Source organism: Rousettus aegyptiacus, unplaced genomic scaffold (assembly GCF_014176215.1).
Source record: "Rousettus aegyptiacus isolate mRouAeg1 unplaced genomic scaffold, mRouAeg1.p scaffold_m13_p_5, whole genome shotgun sequence".
NCBI classification, from domain to species: domain Eukaryota; kingdom Metazoa; phylum Chordata; class Mammalia; order Chiroptera; family Pteropodidae; genus Rousettus; species Rousettus aegyptiacus.
Window position 1 is genome coordinate 121,790,412 of NW_023416308.1, and position 15,753 is coordinate 121,806,164.

Here is a 15,753-nt window from a genome sequence, read left to right on the forward strand (position 1 = left end):
GCAGCGGGAACAGTCAACCGACAGCCACCTCCCGCATCAGGTTGAGCAGGACAGTGCAGGTCTACGCGTGCAGCTCCGCAAAGAACGAAGCCGGCCTTTTCCCTTTCCTTAATGTGCCTTTACTTGACGTTTTACACACACCTTCACACAAACGCACTTTCTCACCTGAAACTACTCCGGGATGTTTGTGACACTTTGTGAGACGTGATACAGATTTAAGGTTTCACGTGCAGCATTTTGCTTTGTGAATCTATGATCCACGCCAGGGGGAGAGACAGATCCCACTGTCAAAACCAGTGAGGATGCGCCACGGACCCTACAGCAGGCAGCTGAGCCAGGACCGAGGCTGCAGAACAGGCCTCCAGCTCTGCTCAGTGGGGACAAAATCAGCGCACACCTCGAGAGAACGTTTCTGACGTCAGTATGAGATGTCACAGCAGGTTCCTCTCCCTTGAAATGCAGCGCTTGCCCAACCCGCCGGCTCCGGGCCAGCATGCCAGCCTGCGCGCACCCACGCTCAGCCCATCTTCCCAAACGCACGCCGGCTGAGTCCCACTAAGCCACGTCCACGGGCCGCAGCCTCTGCGCATGTCCTTTTGGCTCTGGATGAAGAAGCTGAGTTTCCAGTGACAGCAGCGCAAGACCCGCACAGTCCCAGAGATAACAAATCGGACCAGAGGCGGATCACAAACAAAACTTTGGGAGCAAAGAGAAAGAGGTCTCCAAGCCGGAGAGGAACGTGGCATCCCCAGGTCACAGCCCCAGGGACATCCTGGGAGCAGCACCGGTTCTGAAGGGGAGCGGAAGAGCGGCCGTCCTCAGTCGGGATCTGAGGCGGGGTCCGAGGAGAGCTGTCCTTCCATGCTCTCACACATTGCGTCTTGCAGGCTTGTCAGCTGCCCCCGGGGACTCACGCCCATGGGCTGGATTACTCTGTGCCTGCAGAAAAAGGTGTGCTGGGCTCCGCCCTGGCTGCTCTGCTTGCTGGGGAAGCCTGCATAGGACCCTGTTATCCAGGCCTGAACCCTGATTGCTACCTCATGGCTTTGAGGCAGTCTCTCAATTTCTCTGGGCCTCAGCTTCCATTTGTAAAATGGACACAGTGCTGACCTGAACCCCGACTCGAACCTCAGGGATTTTCTCCACAGCGGGTGATTTCAAACAAGAAACAGCCTCGTCAGACCCCGAAGCCCTCGTCCCACACCACCTCCCGGGGTGGACAGCACAGCACGGGCCGCCTCGCCATGCCACGCACCTGGAGAGCTTGTCGAACATGTTCACCAGCTTCATGGCCTCGTGCTCCTTCTGCTCCTCCGTCATGCCATCCATGGGGTTGGGTGGCTTCTCCTCCACCCTCCCAGTCACGGGGTCTATGCTGCTCCCGGGGAGGGACAGGGAGGATGCGTTAGTGGCCCTCTGCACGGGAGGGCCCGCCTGTGCCTAGGCTGGCACAAGACGCATTTCCTGCGGGGAAGGTGGGAAGGGGGAGGCGAGTTCGGGAAGAGACTGCTCCCCGGAGCAGCAGTTAGCTAGCTCTCGCCACCTGGGACCCCAGACGGCTGGGCCCCTTTCACCTCTGCGCTCAATGAAACATTCCGACGTCAGGATCCACGGCACTCACAAAGTGCCACACTCCGAAAGGTCTTAACCCTTTGTCAGGCTGTCCCCCCAAGCCCACAAGTCTCAAAGGAACGGGGACAGGTGCTGAGTGAGGAAGCCCAAGGCTGTGGGGCACACACCTGTCCCTGGCTTCCTTGTACTCGTCTGTGTCCGTGTCCTCGTCCTCCGAGTACTGGCCCTCTGGCCGGCCGCCTGCCATGAGGCCCCGGGCAGCCAGGAGGCCGGCCGCGTTGCCGTAGCCCGTGTACTTGATGAAACGGGGCACTGCGGGGTGGGCAGAGGTGAGCGTGCCAGGCAGCCGGGGGGACGGGGGTGCACAGCCCGCCCGGCTCCCACTCACCACTCTCGGAGCACAGCACGAACAGGAACTCTGCAGCCACCCTCTTCACGTCGGTGTCCAGGTGTGTCATGAGGCGGACCAGCTTGTTCCGCAGCTGCTTCCCGACCTCCGGCCGGGTCTTCACGTCCCTTAGTGGTGGCAGCACCTGGGGAGGAAGGTGTCCCTCAGCTTTGCCGGGAGTGGTCAGGGTGAGCGGGGCCTCACCGCCACCCCCTGCTGTACCTGGCCCTTCAGGAACTTCCTGGCGGGGCGGTGCAGGCGGGCACACTCAGTCAGCACGCTCAGCACGGGGGCCACGCTCTCCTTCAGCCTGTGTGTCTGCAGAGAGGTCTTTGTCAGGGAGACTGTGCCAGCTGCTGACCAGTGGCCAGGGGGCTACATGTGCCACATGGTCCCAGCAGGAAGCAGTCAGGACAAGGCCCCACTGCAGCCAGCCAGCCAGCCAGCCAGGCGAGGGGCCGGGAACCAGGAGCGGGCAGTGGGTGTCTGCGTTGTTTCAAGACTGTGCTGGAACCTGATCCGTGAGGCCACTTGCATGCTGTGACGCAGAACCAGTAACATGACCCCCCCAGGCCCAGCTTCTTCATCCGTGAGACAGGGACGCGGGAGAGACAGTGTTTGAAGCCGTGAGCACACTACTGGCATGCAAGCTGCCCTCAGAAGGTGGCCGGCAAAGAAAAAGGCGTGAAACCCCTACTGTGTGAGTTTCAGACAGAGCAGGAAGCGTCTGTCCCTTCCCGGCCTCCCATCACCTCCATGGATCCCAACACCAGCAGTGACAGTGATAGCACAGACGATCATGGCCAATGCCCAATGCCCAGCACGTGTGACCCAGCCCACAGCGCACACAGGCAACATGAACTCCTGAGAGGTTCACGCTATTTAGCCAACAGGTCTGCAAGCTCCCAGAGGGGCTGCCTAGGGCCCCGCTGGCTAACATCTTCTGCTGCAGCTGCAGGATCAGGGAGCCTTTGCCCCGAGGTTCCTGCGGGTCACGGGACAGCTGATGCTGGTCACCAAGGGATGCCTGCGCTCAGTGCCATGAGTCTAAGGTCACTAGCAGGGACTGGGACTTCTCTGGACCACGCAGGAGGGAACCACAGATCCAGAAAATGATTACATCACTTGACTGTGAATACTGGATTCCCTGCAGTAACCCACAAAAGTGAAACCTTCAGGCGTGTGTGGGAGGGTCCGCGTGCTTCTCGGGGATGAGGGGCCTGGCTGGGTAACACGGCGGCTGGAGGAACTGCCCAAATCACACCGCTGAGCTGATCGCCGCTGACCAGTGTGCACTTCGCAGAGTCAATGGCCACGGCGGCTTGGGAAAGCCTGAGCTCCCGGGCGGCCCCCACCGCAGGTCCCCCTGCCTACCTGGTTCAGACGCCTCTCCAAGAAGCTGAGTAGGACACGGATCACATCCATGTTCACGCCCAGGAACTCCAGTGAGCCTTCCTGTGGCTCCAGCGTGAGGAGGACATCCAGACACTTGAGGGGCAAGTTCCCCAGGAGATTCACTGTGTGGCTGGCGACAGGTGGGGAGGGAAGCTTGGTAAGTCCAGTCTCCTAGCACAGGCACAACGCATGGCGCACCCTGCTGAGGCTGCACGTGACATGACCCAGCATTCAGGAGCCTAAGAGCAGCTGAAGCGAGGGACTGATCTTGGGCATGCCTGCCCAGTGGGGTGGGTCCCTGAGAGGGAGGCACTCTGCGGATGCCCCACTACCATCCTCCATCTGAGCTGAAACACCACAGGCAGTCTCTGGAAAACCACGAGCTAGCTACCCAAAGGCAGGTCATTGGGAATGGAAAACAATCATGTGCCCTGCAACTACGCCATCCACTGCCACAACCCAAGGGCCAAAGGCACACTCCTGTCTCCACTCACAGCTCTTATACTCGTGTACGGCAAAAGCCGGAGCTCGCTGGCAACACACTCGTCTGGTCCCACCAAGACGGATGAAGGCTCTCTAGGAGGAGGCTGGTCCAGCACTGGGGCTGGGAGCCACGGTTTAGACAAGTGAACACACTTCCCTCCAGGATGACAGGCCCCACCCTCACCCGTGGAACTCTTCTGTGCGATCTCCGGCAGCAGCGACCATCACACAATGTCGTAGAAGGGTACCCAGGTGCCGGTAAAGGGCAGCATCTTCCTGACCAAAGAAAAAGGGGTTCCTGTGACAGAGAGCTGCACCTGTCCCCACCACTGCCACTTGAGGTCCCACTATCTGTCCCACTCTGGAACTACTGCATTTTGTCTTGGGCACACCTCTCCCCAACCCCCTTATGAATGGCAATGGGTCTCCTTTTGAGAACATTGTACCCTGTATCCTGGCCCCACACTCTCAGTCTCATGGAGGGGACTTGCCCACCACCTCTCACCACGTAGCCCCCCTGCCAAGCAGCAAAAGCCCGTCCCTCGGAAACCTTCCTTAATGCCCCTGGCCAGAATGGGCACCTCCTTGCTTCCTCCTATCTTCTCCACGTTGAGTAACCAGAATCTTTACAGTGCCTGTCAACAAGGCAGGTCCAGACATCCCAGCTATTAAGTGAGCACCCCGCGGTGCAAGTCGGCCTCACCTCGTCCACCTCCCTCTTGACGGAGTCAAAGGTGATGTTGAAGAGCACCTTGAGGACCTCCATGGCCCGCTCGGCCTCTGGAGGAGGAAGGAGCTCCGGGGGTCTCCCTTTGGGGCTCACGCCCAGTGTTCGCTCCAGCGCATCAGTCAGCAGGCGCACGCCCTGCAGCTCCTGAAACAGCTCCTGGCGCACGTCCACGCGAAGTGCCGTCAGCAAGAAGAGGAGGCGCAAGTCAAAGAACTGGACCTCGTGTGGGAAGCTGCTCTCGCTGGACAACCCCACGCGCTCTGCAAGCCTCACCACCAGGCGGGCCTCCGCTGCCAGCATCTGTGCCACCGGGCTGCTGAGCACGAGGTTGCACAGGCACTTGAGGGATTCAAGCACAACGTCCATGTCTAGGGGCTCAGGAACTGACCCCTCGGAGATGGAGATGCCAGCGTGGCGGGCGAGTGCCTGCAGGCTCTGGCTGCTCGTGAAGGTATCCAGGCAGCTGCTGTCCCTGGACAGGATGCGGATGCTCTGTAGCCAGGTGACGCGGTGGGAGGGTGGCAAACCCTGCTCCAGGACGGACACCAGCAGCTCCGCCAGTCTCTATGGGGAGAGAAAAGAGTGGGTCCACCACACCCCTCCACCAGCAGCCACCCGTCCTTGCCCCTTTACCTCTCGGTAGGCACCCACCTTCCTGTTTTCCTGTTGGGCATCATCAAACGTGAAGCTCTGGAAGTTCTGCAGAGAAACCCAGAGGCTCAGGAACCTCAGGTCCACACGGGGCAGGGCGCAGCTCCCCGGATGAGGCACCACTCTGAGTAGGTGGAGCTCCACCCCACACACCTGCCCTAGGCACGCACCCCGACCGCCCACCCAGACCTTCCTCGCAGACTCGGCGCCCCTTCGCGCTGCGCTCCCTTCTCCCCCACACACACTCACGCACCCTCTGTCCGCCGACGCGCGCCCCACCCTGCCCACCGCCTCGCGCGGCCCGCATCCACGGCTCCCACTCACCTCACGGTTATATGTGCGCAGAGCCTCCATAATCACGTCTTCCTTCCCCGTCTCCACAGCATCCACAACCGCACCGGGTTCCATGGCGCCCCGGGCACCCTGCGCCAAGAAGGCGAAAGGGCCTTCGCTCTGCGATTCCGGGTCGGAGTCCACCCGCCCCGCCTTGGCTCGGCGCGCGGGGGAGGCCGGGAGGGCGTGCGCGGCGCCGCGGGGCGGGGCCTGGGCTGCGCGCGGGGGAGGCCGGGAGGGCGTGCGCGGCGCCGCGGGGCGGGGCCCGGGCTGCGCGCGGGGGAGGCCGGGAGGGCGTGCGCGGCGCCGCGGGGCGGGGCCTGGGCTGCGCGCGGGGGAGGCCGGGAGGGCGTGCGCGGCGCCGCGGGGCGGGGCCCGGGCTGTGCGCGCTTTAAGTTAGCAAGGGGGGTGTTTGAAGGTTTTGCTGCTCGTTCATCCCCAGCTTCAAGATCCGACTCGGTGATCGTCCGACCTTGGGACCTGAGTCGCCGCTGAACCGAACAGTGAATCCGCCTCCCGGCGCTTCGTGGGCAGGAGAGGACCGCAGCCCCTGACTACACGCGCACCGACGCCCTTCTCAAGCCACAGAACGCATGGGGTGTCGAGGGCGAAAGCACAGCTGAAAAAGGAAAAGGACTTTGCAGCCCCGTGACCATTTGGTTAGTCAGACAGGCGTTTTAGAGTCTGCTGCGTGCGAGGCGGTGGGATGCGGGTGAGCAGGACCCACACTTCCCTCTCTTCGTGGCGCTTATGTTCCAGAAGTGAAGACAGCCAAGCAAAAACGGACAAATCACGACGTTAGGCAGTCATAGCACTGTGATAAAAAGTCCCACTTCTACGGTTTGTCGGCAGGACTAATGACACAACATGTGTTCCGTTGCAGTGGGTGGGTAACTCATGCGACGGGTCTCTGTGGGGCAGCTACGTCGCGCTGGGCCCTGTCAGTGCCCGGGAGCCAAGGCAGAGGTCCCCGCCTCTCCCACCCCTCCTCGCTTCATTTCGTTTCCCGAGCGCTTCACGCCTGCGTGTCCTGCAGTGCTCGCTCTTTGCAGGCACCGATCTCCACTTCGTTCCTCCAGCAGCAACTGGGACCCGGCGCCGCACCGAGTGTGCGGGAGGGTTGACAAGTGTCTGTCTACACCGTAACGCGTTGAAAACACTAACCGCCCGGTCCCCAAGTCAACTCACTATAGGTTCCACCCCTGCGCTCCACGGCCGAGACCTCGGCCGGAAGTCGGCGGGCTGAGGCGGAAGGGGCGGTGCCGGAAGCCCGTTCCCGTGACTGCCACGTCGGAGGCGGCTGTGGCTGAGGCGGTGACAGAGCCTGGGGTCGGAACCCGGCACGATGGCGGACTGGGCTCGGGGTGAGCGCGGGACAGCGGAGCCGGATGGCGGCAGGACCGGCCGTCACCGACACCGCTGTCCTCAGCAGCCTGCCTTGCTGAGTGGCCTCGGCAGGGCCTGCGAACTGGCGGGGCCGGGCTGCACCGGGTCCCGCACAGAGGTGCCGTGAGGGGTCGCTGGGACCCTGCGGGTGCTCCTGCCCATCCGCTCGGCGAAGCCGCGGGGTCCCCGACGCTCTGTCCCCTGCGAGACCGTTCCGCATTGGGCCTTGGCCGGCCACTGGGTCGACGCCCTCCTAGAGGCGGAGGCTGCGTGGTGGGAGGGCCTAAGCCGGCCTCGCAGTGACTGGGGCCTTGGACGCCTCACTTGCTGTCTGGGACCCCTGTTCTCATTTGCGAAGTGGGATGCTGACTGCCTGTTTCTCTGAGCTGTTATGACCTTTAGGAATTAATGAGAAGGGGCCGGTGGGACGTTAACACGCTTTCTTTTGGGGCCTGTACACATCAGTGATTCTTAGGGCTGCACCGCTATTAGAAGGGTCACAATGACGTGGTTCCATAGTGTAGTGGTTAGCACGTCTGCTTTACACGCAGAAGGTCCTGGATTGGCGCCCAGTGGAGCCACGGTCCATGGTTCATGGCCATGCCACTCTGAACAAGCTCAATGCCTGATCTTGGAAGCTAAGCAGGGTTGGGCCTGGTTAGTAGTTGGATGGGAGACCACCTAGGAAGACCAGGGTGCTGTAGGCATAAATTAAAAAAAAAAAAATAATAAGTCACAATGAGGCATGTGCCCCGCAGCAGATTTGCAACCCAAGTTGGGGAGAGATCGTTTCACAGACCTGGTGCGATAGTACCGAATCGCCTGACCCAGCCCTAGTCCTGGGGCAGGTCTCAGCAGGCACTGTGTTCAGAGTGTCAGACAAAGCCCTCGGTGGGTCGCAGAGGTGAGCAGACCTAGGCCCAGCCCTAGGGGTCGACCTCAGCACCTGTGCCTTGGTGTTGAGCATTGCTTGCTGTTTCCTCCGGTTACTTGTCTCTCTAGGATCCAGTTCACACGTGGTCCCTGAGGGGCCTTCCTGCTGCTAAGTCTCCCTACCACAGTTTACTGTTCGTCTCTGAGAACAGGTTCCAAGTACACCAAAGGCGATGTCATGGAGGGGTGGTACAGATTCTGTCATGACACCTGAAAGTGCCAATTTGACTGCATTGTCTGGGGTTGTGCACTTCGGGGTTCCTGCCTCTCCTGGCCCGGACAAGGACATAGGACATGTGCTCGTGCACACTGTCACTTATGCAGCCTGTGCCACGTGCGCGAAGCGCACGCACCAGACCCTGGCTTAGAGCTGGGCCTGCTCCTCAGCACAGATGGATGCAGTTCCCCCAGACGTGAGACTTAGGCAGACGGGGTTGCGGTGGGTCCCCAAGGCCACAAAGGACTGACAGGCAGGGTCAGGCTCACGTGTGGATGTACTCCTCAGCCTCTCTCTTCTTGCAGCCCAGAGCTCTGGTGCTGTGGAGGAGATTCTAGACCTGGAGAACAAGCGGATGACTGACAGCTTGGCTTCCAAGGTCACCAGGCTCAAATCGGTCAGTAGCGATCTCCCCTCTCCATCCGGCACCCCAGAGTGGGGATCAGAGGGAGGGTCGAAGCCTGGAAGGGCTTTATGTACTTCCTCCTTGTCCCATTCATGGCCATGCTCATTCGCGTGAGGCCTCGGTGCCACCCGTACCTGACCTCTGGTGGTGGCGCCATGTCTGGCAGAGTTGTCGGCCGGGCCTGCTGGTTTTGTAGGGGGTCGGGTGCTACCAAGGTGTCTGCCCTGGCTTGACCCAGCCCCCTCTGTGTCCTGACCAGCTGGCCTTGGACATCGATAGGGACACGGAAGACCAGAACCGGTACCTGGATGGCATGGTGAGGGTCTGCGACGTGCCCTGCGCCGCCCCCTGTGCAGGCCCCACGTGGGCCATGGAGGCCTCGCCCACGTCTGACCCGGCCGGGCTTCTTCCCTCAGGAGTCAGACTTCACCAGCGTGACAGGCCTGCTCACAGGGAGCGTGAAGCGCTTTTCCACCATGGCACGGTCTGGGCGCGACAACCGAAAGCTGCTGTGTGGTATGGCTGTGGGACTGATCGTGGTCTTCTTCATCCTCTCCTACCTCCTGTCGAAGGCAAGGACGTGAGCCAGTGGGAGCTGGCTTCTGTGGGTGCCTGGGGGAACCAGAGGCTTCCCCACCCTGGTGTCCTGGGCTCCAGAGGACCTGCCTACGAAATACTCCTTTGAAATGGCGATCGTGGCTTAGGAATCTTCTTCCTGTGTGGCTGGGAGCCCGTGGTTGCATCTGATTCAATGAGCTGTGTTGGCTGGTCCCGTGTGTGCAAGGGGTTCTGGTGCTCGAGGCACTGTCAGAGCCATGTCCGAGCAGAGCAGCCAGAAGTGCTGGATGTGGCCACCCGTGGCCAGCAGCCCTTCTGCAGCCCTCGGGGCTCTGATGTCCTTATCCGGGTAAGGCCACATCTGGTGTCTGAGGCGCCTGGATCTGACACAGGAAGGGCTGTGCTGGGGACTTCTGATCAGCCCCATCTCCTCCACGAGTCCTCATCCCAGATGTGGCGGCTTCTCCTGGCCAGGGCCGCGGGGCCCCCCACCAGGCCCTGCGCCTGCCCTCCGCTCCAGGGCCGAAGGGCAGGGCTGTGGACAGAAGAGTGGACTGCAGTCCTGGCTGGAGGCACCGGGCCCGGATCCTTCCCGATCTCACGGCCATTTATCCAAGACCACAAAGTCACGTTTTCTCAGGACTTAGGGTCAGCCTAGCACCAAAGATGTGTTTACAGGAGAGCAGGTCTGTGGAAACAGGCCTGCCTGGCGCTTGAGAGTCAGAGGGGGTTGGTCATCCCTGCAAAAACCCTCTTCGGAGGGCCCATAGGTCAATTCCTAAGGGTCACTGGGCAGTTCCCCACACCAAGCCCAGCCCATCTTCCCTCGGCAAGTCTCCCCCTGCTGTGGGGGCTCTGAGCCACCCCTTTGTCCCCTGCTTTGGCAGACTGCTCGCCCCCCCACCTGTCCCCGGGCTCCTGCTGCCCACCTGGCCAGCCCCACGCTCACAAACCAAACCACAGGCCCAGCCAGGCCAGCGGCTTCACACCCCACAGTGACATCCCAGCACCCTCGTGTTCGCGTAAAAACACCGTAGAGGAAGGAGTTGTCGGCCGTGTGTCCGTCCGTCCTCTTTCCAGCTTCTGCCTTCCTAGTCACTGCCCCTTGCTGCCCGGGGACTGGCGGCTCACTGTCTCCTTCCCTGCTCGGTCGCCGCAGGTGCAGTCGCAGCCGGGGGCCCGTCTGCTCCTGCTGCCCCCCTCGCTCTGGTCTGCAGCCCCGGACGCCTGCCTTCCAGCACTGCCGCTGCTCCTGTGTGTCCCCCGCCCACCCGACAGGCCAGGCCTTGCAGCGGCCCTGCAGTGCCCTCTGTCCTGCTGGGGGAGGAGGCCCCGCCTCTATCCCCAGGGTCCTGTTCTGTGTGCCCCTGGCCTCCAGCGTGGGCTCGTGTCACACTCAGGTCGGCTGACCCGCCTCTGTGTTTGGGGCTCGGCCGCTTGCTCCTCGACGTCCGAGCCCCCAAGGTCCTGCCTTGCTACTGCAGCTTTGAGCCCTCTGCTCATCTGTCAGTCCTTGTCGTGGAGGCTTGGCCGTTGCTTGCCAGGCTACATAGCGGCTGCCTGTGTCTCTACCTGGTCACCGTGGGCAGGACACACACCTGAACGCAAGTTCCACATCCCCCAGCTTTTCCTGGGCCCGTGATGCTCACCCCACACCTGGAGAGCGCCCCCGAGGGAGGTCCCTGCTCCACTGTGCCCACTCTTCACGTGATGCGGACCTAGCTGGCCTCTGGGAGAGCTTTCTCCATCCCCCCCACGGCTCTGTGCAGCCCCCCCGGCCATTCGAGGGCCTGGGTTTTAGTTCCTTTTTGTTTTACAGTTGTTTCTTCCTCGTGGTGTTGGGATGGGTCCGCGAAGGGGACATGGTGAATGCAGCTGCCACATCAGCAGGGCTTCCTGCGGGCCTCACCTTGCCGCTGAGCCCTGGACCCTCAGCACCTAATCCTGGGGATGAGGGGGGTTTGCTGACATTGATTCCCAAGACCAGGAAAACAGGGAGGGACCTGGGGGCTCAGTCTGTTATAGCAAGGACAAAGTGGCAGGCTCTAACCTGTAATTCAAGGAAAAGACCGAGCAGTAACGTTTTCAATAAACAGCTTCGTGAGGGAGCAGACGTGTGGTCCTCGGTGTCCTCATCTCCTTGGGGGCTTGGAAGAGTTCGGTGTGGGACGGACCCTGGTCTACGAACTGGCCGTGGCACGGAAGGCTCACGCGCCACTCCTGCCTCCCATCTCCACCCCTCCCCGGCCCCTCAGGCAGCCGGTCACTTCCTGCTGCTCACTTTTGACTGCCCAAGATCCTGTCACTCGGGGGTGATGGAAGCATTGCCTTTTAGGCACTGACTGGGTGGTTGTGACCTGTATCCTCGTGGGGCTGCAGCCGAGGGAGCGTCAGCAGCTGGCAGTCCCCCAGGGGCCACAGGCAGGGGCACCCGCCCTGGGAGGCTCAGCGGCCCCTCCCCAAGGCTGAGGTGAAATCCAGACTCCAGTCAAGGCCTGACCGCGGATCCCGGGGCAGCATCTGGAAATGCCCCTCTCGGGCGCAGCTCGGACGCTCCCTTCCTGCCCGCGTCTTCCTGTTCTTCCTGTGTTGCTGTGATGTGCAGCAGGTCACCTTAAAGCTTAGTCACTTCAAGTCGTGGTAATTTATATCTTAAGGTTACTGTGGTTGGAACTTGAGACACAGCGAGGACAGCAGTTTCTGCCCTGCGATGTCCAGGCCTCACCTGGTGGCCACAGGCTGGGCTGCCATACCCTGAAGGCTTGCTCATGCACCTGCAGGTCGGTGCTGGTGCGAGCTGAGGGCCCGGCGAGGCTGACCGCCCGGTGCCGCACGCAGTCCTCAGCCCGGAGCGGGTGTGACGGTGACCAAGGTGAGCGGTCCAGGCGGCAGCCGTGTCCTTTGTTGTGTGGCCCGGCCCCAAAGTCATGCAGCGTCACTTCAGGGTGGTCACAGGCTTTAGTCCTGATTCAAGGGGACCCCACTGATCAGTGGCGGAGTCGGCACGGCGGCAGGAGAGTGCGGGGAGGAGGGACGGGTGCAGGTGTGGCCGTCGGGTCTGCAACCGAACTCAGGGCGGGCGTCCGCACTTCAAGCCTGGCTGTCTGCTCGGGCCCAGGCCCTGGAAGCCAGGACGGGACCCATGGGGGCTTCTGTCTGAAAGCTTGACGTTCCTCCCAAGACAAACCATTACCAATAGAATCCATGATTTATTAAATATGTGGGCACAGCAGCAAACAAGATTAGCAAACGGGAAAGTAGCGTAGAAAAAATAACGGGTCACAGCTGTCCGAGCAAGCGTGTTCCACTCTGCAGGGCTGCAGGGCCAGGCCAGCCGGTGGGAGAGCACCCTGAGCCCACACCCCAGGGCGGGGCTCCGGCTCGGGCGCACTGCAGACCAGGGCTAGTCCACGTCCACGACCAGCGGTGTCATGTAGTCAGAATGTTTGATGCCGAAGGTGACGATGGGGGCGCAGGGCTTAGTCATTGTCACCTGGGAGAGGAAGGGCTGTGAGAGAAGCCACCAACCCTGCCCCGCCCTGCAGACTCTGCCGTCACCGGGGCTCGGGTTGCTGATGGCTCTACTGTTCCTCCTGGACCCCAGGCCAAGATGACCAGCACGAAGGCCACACTGCCAGGTTTGACCACAGCCTGGTATGTGACGAGCGCTTGGTAGCATTAACTGTCACCAGTGTCTGGGGACGCAGAGCCGGCCCGCTGGGGAAAGGTCTTAGTGCCGGAAACGCACGGCATCCTGAACGTGCGTGGCCACCGTGACGCCTGCTGGCTCGTACCGCCATCCCCACCCTACCCGCTCAGCCTGCGCGCTCCCCATGCCCTGGCCCACCCTGTCTGGACCATGCCACCCCCACCAGCGCCTCTTCCCGGTAGCCCCGGCCTCCCCCATCCCCCGCCAGGCAATGCTCTTCCCGACCTTCTCAGGGCTGTGGGCTCCTGGTCCCGGCTTGAGGGTCTTGTCCCCTGGGGGCTCCACTCGGGCAGCCATGGTGTACTGTGGAGCCTTGAACTTCGTCACCTGCACGTCGGTCTGGCGGTAGGCTGCAGGACCTGGGGTCTGGGAAGCAGAAGAGGCTCGGACAGGCTCTGCCCGCCAGGCCACGTGACTCTGGGGGGCGCGGGGCTGGCCTCGGACAGTGGGCTTCGAGCCCGGGGCGCTGCGCATCTGTGCGTCGGGCCCCGTCATCTCCAGCGTCCCCAGGGGGATGACGTCCCGGCATGTGCGAGCCCGCACTCGCCCCTCCCGCGAGCGCGTGAGGGAGGCCCCTTCCTGCCGGGCACTGTCCTAGGGCTGGGGGCGGTGGGCTGGGCTGGGCGGCAGGCCCGTGGGGCTCCCGCCTCAGGGCCTCTGTGCCCATTTCTGCGGCTGGGACCCCCGTCATCCCCCTCACTACCTCACAGCTGGCTTTTCTCCCGTCTTCCTCCTGTGTGCCGCCCAAGGAGCGCTGCTCTGTGACCCCCCCGCCCTGTTCAGCCCCCCTTAGCTTTTGGATGTAACCCGGCACTTGGCTGAGAGCCCTCAGGAAGGCGGGGTCAGGCCGGTGGGTCCGGGGCTGGGGGGCGGAGGCAGATGGGGGTGCGCTCCGCCCGCCAGGCCCCCTTGCCTTGTGCATGTCGTCGCTGAAGCTGCCCAGCTTGCTGCGGCCTTTGATGGAGAAGGAGGGCTGGGCGGCCTTGCCCACAGTGTGCGGCCCCATCACCACGGGCAGCATGTAGGCGGCGGGGCCTGAGGGTGCAGCGGCGCTGAGTCTCCCCGGGCTCCTGCCCTGGGGCTCCCCGCCTCCAGGGGGCCAGCGTCAGGCTGCCCCACCGTGCCCGCCCTCCCAGGCCCCGACCCAGCCTGCCACGGGCCCTCGGAGTCCTGGGAACCTGGGGTGCTGTCCACTTGGAAGGTCTTGGTCCGGGCAGAAATGGAGTGGCTGGGCGCCGAGTCAAACACGTGCTTGGTCGACCTCTCTGGAAAGTAGTCGCCTGGGGGAGGAAGGGCCCTCACTCAGGTGCCTAGCCCCCTCAGGGGCTCAGGGACCCCGGTGCGGCAGGTTACTGAGATGGGTCAGGGCACCCAGAGTGGAAATGCTGCAGGACTGGGGTGCAGGAGGGGGTAGGGTCTGACACGGGCCGGTGTGGGGACAGGGGCCGAGTGAGGCCAGGTCAGAGCTGGGCTCTGGTGGCTCTAGGCTGCGCTGAGGTCAGCAGCCCCTGCTCTGCCCCTCGCGAGCAGAGGGACAGGGCAGGAGAGCGAAGATACCACCCCCTCACACCGTCGGCTCGGGCCGGGCCGGGGCTGCCACTCACCGGGGCCGGGGGTCAGCAGGGTCTTGGTGCTGTAGCGCCCCAGGATGGAGAAGGCGGGGCCGAGATCCTTGCCGGTCCTCAGTATCTTGGGGTTCACGCAGTAGCGAGGCCCCGGCGAGCAGTTCTCCGCCAGAAGCATGGGGGCCCCGCGGAAACTGTAGGCGGGCGCCCGCGGCTTGGTGGGCGTGTGCTTCGCGAAGCCTGCGGAGCAGGGGCTCTGAGTGGCCTGGGGCCAGGCCCCAGCCCTCCCCGCATCCCACGGCCCCAGCAGGCTCGATGTGCGAGAGTCAGGGGTGAGCCCCAGGCCCACGCTCCCTAGGCCCACCTCAGACCCGGCTCCCACCCCTGCCCCTCGGTCCCCTCCCGGACCCACAGGCGCTTGCTTACCTGTGGTAGGTGGAATCAGGTATTTGGGTCCAGGGCTGCTGTAGAGGGCCATGATGGGGCCCCGGGGGCGGTGGGGCCTCCAGGTGCCCACCCATACCTCCTCCGCCATGGCCGGCCCTGTCCATGGATAGGAGGGTGACCAAGTGCTGGGAGGCTGCAGCCCCTCCCACACCCCCCCACACCCCGCTCGTGCCCTGCTCATGGGCAGAACAGCAGGCCGCAGCCTCCAGGGCAGGGCTCTGAGCCCAGCCCTCAGCGAGCGCAGGCCTCTGCCTGGGGGAGCAGCTTTGTTCTGCCCTCGCCAGTCCCCGGGGGGCAGCGTCAGCCCCGGTGTGCAAGCCCGGAAGAGCTGTCTCCTCTGCCCTCGCTGGCCACCCTCGCTGGCCTCAGGGGCTCTGGCCGGGTTCCTCTCTCTCAGAGATGTGAGGGCCCAGGCTGTGGGAGGTGGGCAACTCTGGGGGGGCCCTCACCTCTTCAGTCCAGGAGCCGCACTCAGAGCAACCTGTGGGCCAAGCCTCCTCAGAGGTGGCCCTGTCACATCGTCCTCGGAGACAGGGAGTTCCGAAAAAGGAGCGCGGAGAGCCAGGCACCTCCCTCTCTCTCTCCGCCGCCGCCCCCTGGGGCTTCGAGCTTTGGGAGGTCGCAGCACCGAGCTCTAGAATGTGGCTCTGCGGGGTGGTGGGTTCTAGATCACTGTCTGTGACGGGGACAATGGCCTCTCCTGGAGGGGAGGCAGGGTGTGGCTCTGGTCCCCGGACTTCGCTCTGGTGCTCACTGAGAGGGACGGCGAGGGCCTGGACCCGGCAGCAGGGCCAAGTGGCCCAGAGCCAGGCAGCCGTGGTGCGAAGCTGAGGACAGACCAGGACCTGGGGCGGGGCCGGGGCGGGCCGGGCCGGCCTCAGCTGGGAGCTGGGAGCTGAGGAACCTAGAGCCCTTCTCTGTCCCGCGGACCATGAGCAGGCGCACTTGCCTTTCCGTCCCTCGTAGGGCCGGGTGGGGGT

General features: G+C 63.2%; 3 protein-coding genes across 10 annotated transcripts; 1 reads left to right on the top strand and 2 right to left on the bottom strand.

The window, feature by feature from the left end:
• Nucleotides 1-96: 96 nt before the first annotated feature.
• On the bottom strand, nt 97-6,166 carry RIC8A (RIC8 guanine nucleotide exchange factor A). 4 transcript variants are annotated; one of them, XM_016137193.2, is made up of 11 exons: nt 6,025-6,166; nt 5,544-5,642; nt 5,220-5,267; nt 4,542-5,132; nt 4,023-4,114; nt 3,335-3,485; nt 2,183-2,278; nt 1,961-2,105; nt 1,740-1,884; nt 1,038-1,375; nt 824-939 (listed from the first exon to the last, which is right to left on the bottom strand). In XM_016137193.2, exons 2-10 carry the CDS (start codon nt 5,625-5,627, stop codon nt 1,060-1,062), a joined length of 1,668 nt encoding a protein of 555 aa, XP_015992679.2. In that variant the 5' UTR covers nt 5,628-5,642; nt 6,025-6,166; the 3' UTR covers nt 824-939; nt 1,038-1,059. The 4 variants fall into 4 exon arrangements, with proteins under 4 accessions (XP_015992681.1, XP_036076177.1, XP_015992679.2 ...); XM_016137195.2 differs by lacking the exon at nt 6,025-6,166 and having other exon boundaries at nt 97-939; nt 1,256-1,375; nt 5,544-5,738; XM_016137192.2 differs by lacking the exon at nt 6,025-6,166 and having other exon boundaries at nt 5,544-5,741.
• Nucleotides 6,095-11,165, top strand: BET1L (Bet1 golgi vesicular membrane trafficking protein like). Of its 5 annotated transcripts, none has more exons than XM_016137202.2 (5): nt 6,095-6,211; nt 8,394-8,485; nt 8,754-8,810; nt 8,911-9,066; nt 10,212-11,165. In XM_016137202.2, exons 2-5 carry the CDS (start codon nt 8,444-8,446, stop codon nt 10,692-10,694), a joined length of 738 nt encoding a protein of 245 aa, XP_015992688.2. In that variant the 5' UTR covers nt 6,095-6,211; nt 8,394-8,443; the 3' UTR covers nt 10,695-11,165. The 5 variants fall into 5 exon arrangements, with proteins under 5 accessions (XP_015992688.2, XP_036076179.1, XP_015992689.2 ...); XM_036220286.1 differs by lacking the exon at nt 6,095-6,211 and adding an exon at nt 6,344-6,438; XM_016137201.2 differs by lacking the exon at nt 6,095-6,211 and adding an exon at nt 6,814-6,916.
• A 1,087-nt stretch (nt 11,166-12,252) lies between these two features.
• On the bottom strand, nt 12,253-15,549 carry ODF3 (outer dense fiber of sperm tails 3). Its single transcript, XM_016137204.2, has 7 exons — nt 15,223-15,549; nt 14,753-14,869; nt 14,366-14,566; nt 13,940-14,041; nt 13,662-13,796; nt 12,987-13,120; nt 12,253-12,545 (listed from the first exon to the last, which is right to left on the bottom strand). Exons 2-7 carry the CDS (start codon nt 14,859-14,861, stop codon nt 12,456-12,458), a joined length of 771 nt encoding a protein of 256 aa, XP_015992690.1. The 5' UTR covers nt 14,862-14,869; nt 15,223-15,549; the 3' UTR covers nt 12,253-12,455.
• Nucleotides 15,550-15,753: the final 204 nt, after the last annotated feature.

Excerpts from the sequence above, each read along its gene's own strand:
- RIC8A (XM_016137193.2), bottom strand. The coding sequence starts at position 5,627 with ATGGAACCCGGTGCGGTTGTGGATGCTGTGGAGACGGGGAAGGAAGAC. Across the intron at positions 5,133-5,219 it reads CCCAACAGGAAAACAGGAAG|AGACTGGCGGAGCTGCTGGT; the intron begins GTGGGTGCCTAC and ends CTCTCCCCATAG. Across the intron at positions 1,376-1,739 it reads TACAAGGAAGCCAGGGACAG|CATAGACCCCGTGACTGGGA; the intron begins GTGTGTGCCCCA and ends CCCCGGGAGCAG.
- BET1L (XM_036220286.1), top strand. Across the intron at positions 8,486-8,753 it reads AGGTCACCAGGCTCAAATCG|CTGGCCTTGGACATCGATAG; the intron begins GTCAGTAGCGAT and ends TGTCCTGACCAG. Across the intron at positions 8,811-8,910 it reads ACCGGTACCTGGATGGCATG|GAGTCAGACTTCACCAGCGT; the intron begins GTGAGGGTCTGC and ends TTCTTCCCTCAG.
- ODF3 (XM_016137204.2), bottom strand. The coding sequence starts at position 14,861 with ATGGCGGAGGAGGTATGGGTGGGCACCTGGAGGCCCCACCGCCCCCGG. Across the intron at positions 14,567-14,752 it reads CCTGATTCCACCTACCACAG|GCTTCGCGAAGCACACGCCC; the intron begins GTAAGCAAGCGC and ends CCTGCTCCGCAG. Across the intron at positions 13,121-13,661 it reads GCACAAGGCAAGGGGGCCTG|GTCCTGCAGCCTACCGCCAG; the intron begins GCGGGCGGAGCG and ends CCCAGACCCCAG.